Source organism: Anoplophora glabripennis, unplaced genomic scaffold (genome assembly GCF_000390285.2).
Source record: "Anoplophora glabripennis isolate ALB-LARVAE unplaced genomic scaffold, Agla_2.0 scaffold2406, whole genome shotgun sequence".
Classification (NCBI taxonomy): Eukaryota; Metazoa; Arthropoda; class Insecta; order Coleoptera; family Cerambycidae; genus Anoplophora; species Anoplophora glabripennis.
The window spans coordinates 787-4,154 of NW_019418506.1; the positions used below are offsets into that span (position 1 = coordinate 787).

General features: G+C 30.0%; 1 protein-coding gene across 1 annotated transcript; it reads right to left on the reverse strand.

The window, feature by feature from the left end:
* Window positions 1-1,402: 1,402 nt before the first annotated feature.
* On the reverse strand, window positions 1,403-1,849 carry LOC111692653 (the record flags this gene model as incomplete). Its single annotated transcript, XM_023456727.1, has 1 exon — window positions 1,403-1,849. A coding segment is annotated over one exon (447 nt), but the record flags the coding sequence as incomplete, so codon positions are not given.
* Between the last annotated feature and the right edge of the window lie 1,519 nt (window positions 1,850-3,368).

The following is a 3,368-nucleotide window of genomic DNA, read 5'->3' on the forward strand; positions in this document are numbered from 1 at the left end:
CGTGTGTACACAAACAGACCAGGTGATTTGGAAGAACTTAAAAACCGTATTCGTTTTGAAATAAATCAAATCGACCCGGGAATGCTTGAACGAAGTGTAGACGGCGTTTACACACGCTTAGGACAATGCCAAATGGTACAGGGTGGGCAATTCGAACAATTTCGCTAGACTTACACAAACATTAGTGTAATTTTACTCGTTTGAAATGTAATTTTGTCAACTTTGTCCTTTTCGGAGCCATTAATAGTGTAAGTAGACAATTATCACTTATAAGAATTTAAGGTGCATTTTTCTAAAAAAAAATTGTTATGTAAGACATCGAAATTTTCACACCGTTATTTAGATAATTATCACTGTCGTCAATTTCGAACGAAAAAAAAATGCGTTGTCAATAAAAAAAATATGTCATCGCTGCCGTAAGTGGATTATCGAAAAAAAAATAATTTTCCACATAACAAGGTGCCCTGGATCAAATAAAAATCGACGGGTTTCACCGTTTTTCGAAAAAAAATTGTTTAATGAAAATATGAATTTTATGCAGAACTTTTTTACCACGCTCTATATAACGAACGTTCGCCAGTTGACTTTATTGATGCCCGGCGCCTTAGTTCATGTCTACATGTAATGATGCACATGGTCTAGTTCTGAGTCAATGTTTTCACAACGTGCTTATTAGAAGAATTATGGGGATACGCCACGCCTTTCGCGCATTTCGCGGCTTATGAGATTTAAAAGACCTCTACGTTTATAGAAGGCTGTTAACCTGCAACATCCGTCGTGGCTTCAACGTTTAATGTCCTACTATTCTATTATTTAATGCGAAAATTTAAATTAACTAAATTTTATATTTAATCTCTACTGACGTTAATAAATCTTACTTGTAATTTATATTATACATAGAATTGATTTGTTTTTGGTAGCCGTAGTAGTAGATTTAATTTAATTTAGTCTATCTCAAAATATAGCGACTACTACAAAGTAACAGATTAGTATGACATTAATGATTTTTTTTAAAGAGACTACCGTCTTCAATACATATACATATAATGAACAACACAAAGTAAAAATAATTTTAAAATTTATGGATATTATTAAACTAAATGTCACTTTTTTGAAACACACAATATAATATATATTTGAGACCATTTGTTTATGAATATAGCTATATTCACATATAACTATTAATATAAATAATAATATAAATCACTATTAATTTTACTATCGCTGAAAAAATGTAGTAACTATTAACCTACATATTTTATTAAGTTTTCCTTTGCTTAATTACAGATTAAAAGGTCACATTTTGTATTAAAAAAACTAGACGGTAATTGAATATAGCTAACATCGAAACTAAATAATCAGTCACGTAGAAATTGAGCAGAACATCTTTGTAATTATAAATTTAAATCAGAGAACTTCGTGCAAGAACAGTTATTATTTCTGAAATCCTTTTGTTGTAAGCATCATCGTGAATGGATACAAAATTTAGTCTGTCCACGAACGACATTCCAGATTTAGCCATTTGGCTGATATCGGGTACTTCGTCTTTCTCACTCAACATAAATTTTATCATAATCAGGGCCATAAAAAGTCCAAATTTTGAGTACTTGTGCCACTGAACTACTAATAACTCGAATGGATATAGATCGCCAACGTTGCAAGACAGTTTAGTTAAACTTTCGGTAAGAGCATCGTGATATGTTTTTAGATGCGTTGGGTAATTTATGATAACTTCCGTAGAGCCACAAGTGAAGAGGAAATACGCCAAGTCCAAAACTGGTGATCCCCTTTCCGCCAGTTGCCAGTCAATTATATTGGCTTTTGTTGGTTTTTGGGGGTCTTGCTGATCCTGAAAAATACACAGAAATTGTGAGATTTTTAAAGGTTTGTAGCTAAAAAACAGGTATTTATTTCACAATCTCTTTATGACGAATGTAAAGTTATATTAAATTTTCCCCTGAAATTTGTAGGACGTGTGGTATATAAACAAGTAAGGGTACTTTTTTATACACTTTGCTTTCCGAAAACTAACGAAATAAGGAAGATTAAGGACTATGGTAGATTAAAGTCTTTGTAGATATTTTACTCATAATTTGGACTAGTATCTAGATTCTAGACTCTAATTTACAGAGTATTGTTCAAATCCTAAATATTGTCTGAGGTTTGTAATGAGTGATGATAACAAATACCTATCATTCCAAAAAGAAAACATTGATAATATCAATATCTAGACTATTGGAAAAAACAGTACTTTAATAACTGGAACAATTTTTCGCTAGCCATTTTATAACAACTCTGACGTATGAATATACAGGGTGCTTCACCTATTAAACATTTCGGAGAAACCAAGGTAATTTGACTCTGAAATTTTGTTTACAGGGGTTATCAGATATGTTGTGTTCGATGATAATGCCGTCAACATAGCTCTTCCGGTTTTACGGAAGTAGCTGTCAACTTCGTTATTTTAAATGAAAAAATCAAATTCTCTTTTCAGCGATATAGCCATTGTAGTTTAGAAGAAAAATGCAAAATTATTATTCTAATGAAGATATTTTGAATTTATTTTTTATCCATGGTACAATTACCATGAATCAGAGTTATGAACTGCGTTTATTTGGTATTTTTTATTTCTTTTCATAATAATTATTATTTTTTTTTTCATAATTATTACATTAATAAAACGCCTGGTTTCAAGTTGGTTGCATCTTTTAAATAATGAGGAAAGATGTGGTACTTACAAAAAAAATAATAAGATTTCCTTCCAATGGGATACTATTATTAGTAACTGTAAGTATAATAAAGAGCAAACAAGTATCCTTTCATTAAGAAAATAATGATATGTAAAGTAACCAAAATTTTAAATTATATTCTTTCTCCTTTCAACTTCATTCCGAAGATCATAAAATTATATAATAATGCTTTTATTAGTTGTCTGAAATTATTTATGTTTGCTATTATTTAAAAACTATCAAACTTTAAAAATAACAGAAAATCAATCAAATTAATTTTATTAATTGTTCTGTTTCAGTTGCAAAATACCAAATCAAAATACTTGATACTTGTAGAATACTGAATGACAGCACCAATATTTGTCTTTCAAGGTACATTTGATGATATTTTTAATGGACCTAATATTCTTGAGAATAGAAGAAAACCGCAAATATCTCAGAAAATTGAAATGTAACCCCTACAATGCCTATATTAGCGAAAAGAGAATTTGATTATCGCCAGCATAGGCGATTTTTTATAACATGGTGCAAAAAATACAGGGTATTCCATTTGAATTTAAAGTATTTTGTCGGTTTTAATATTTCAAAATGTAACGTAAAAAATGGTACACTTGGTATAATTTTCTTCAGGTAATTTTG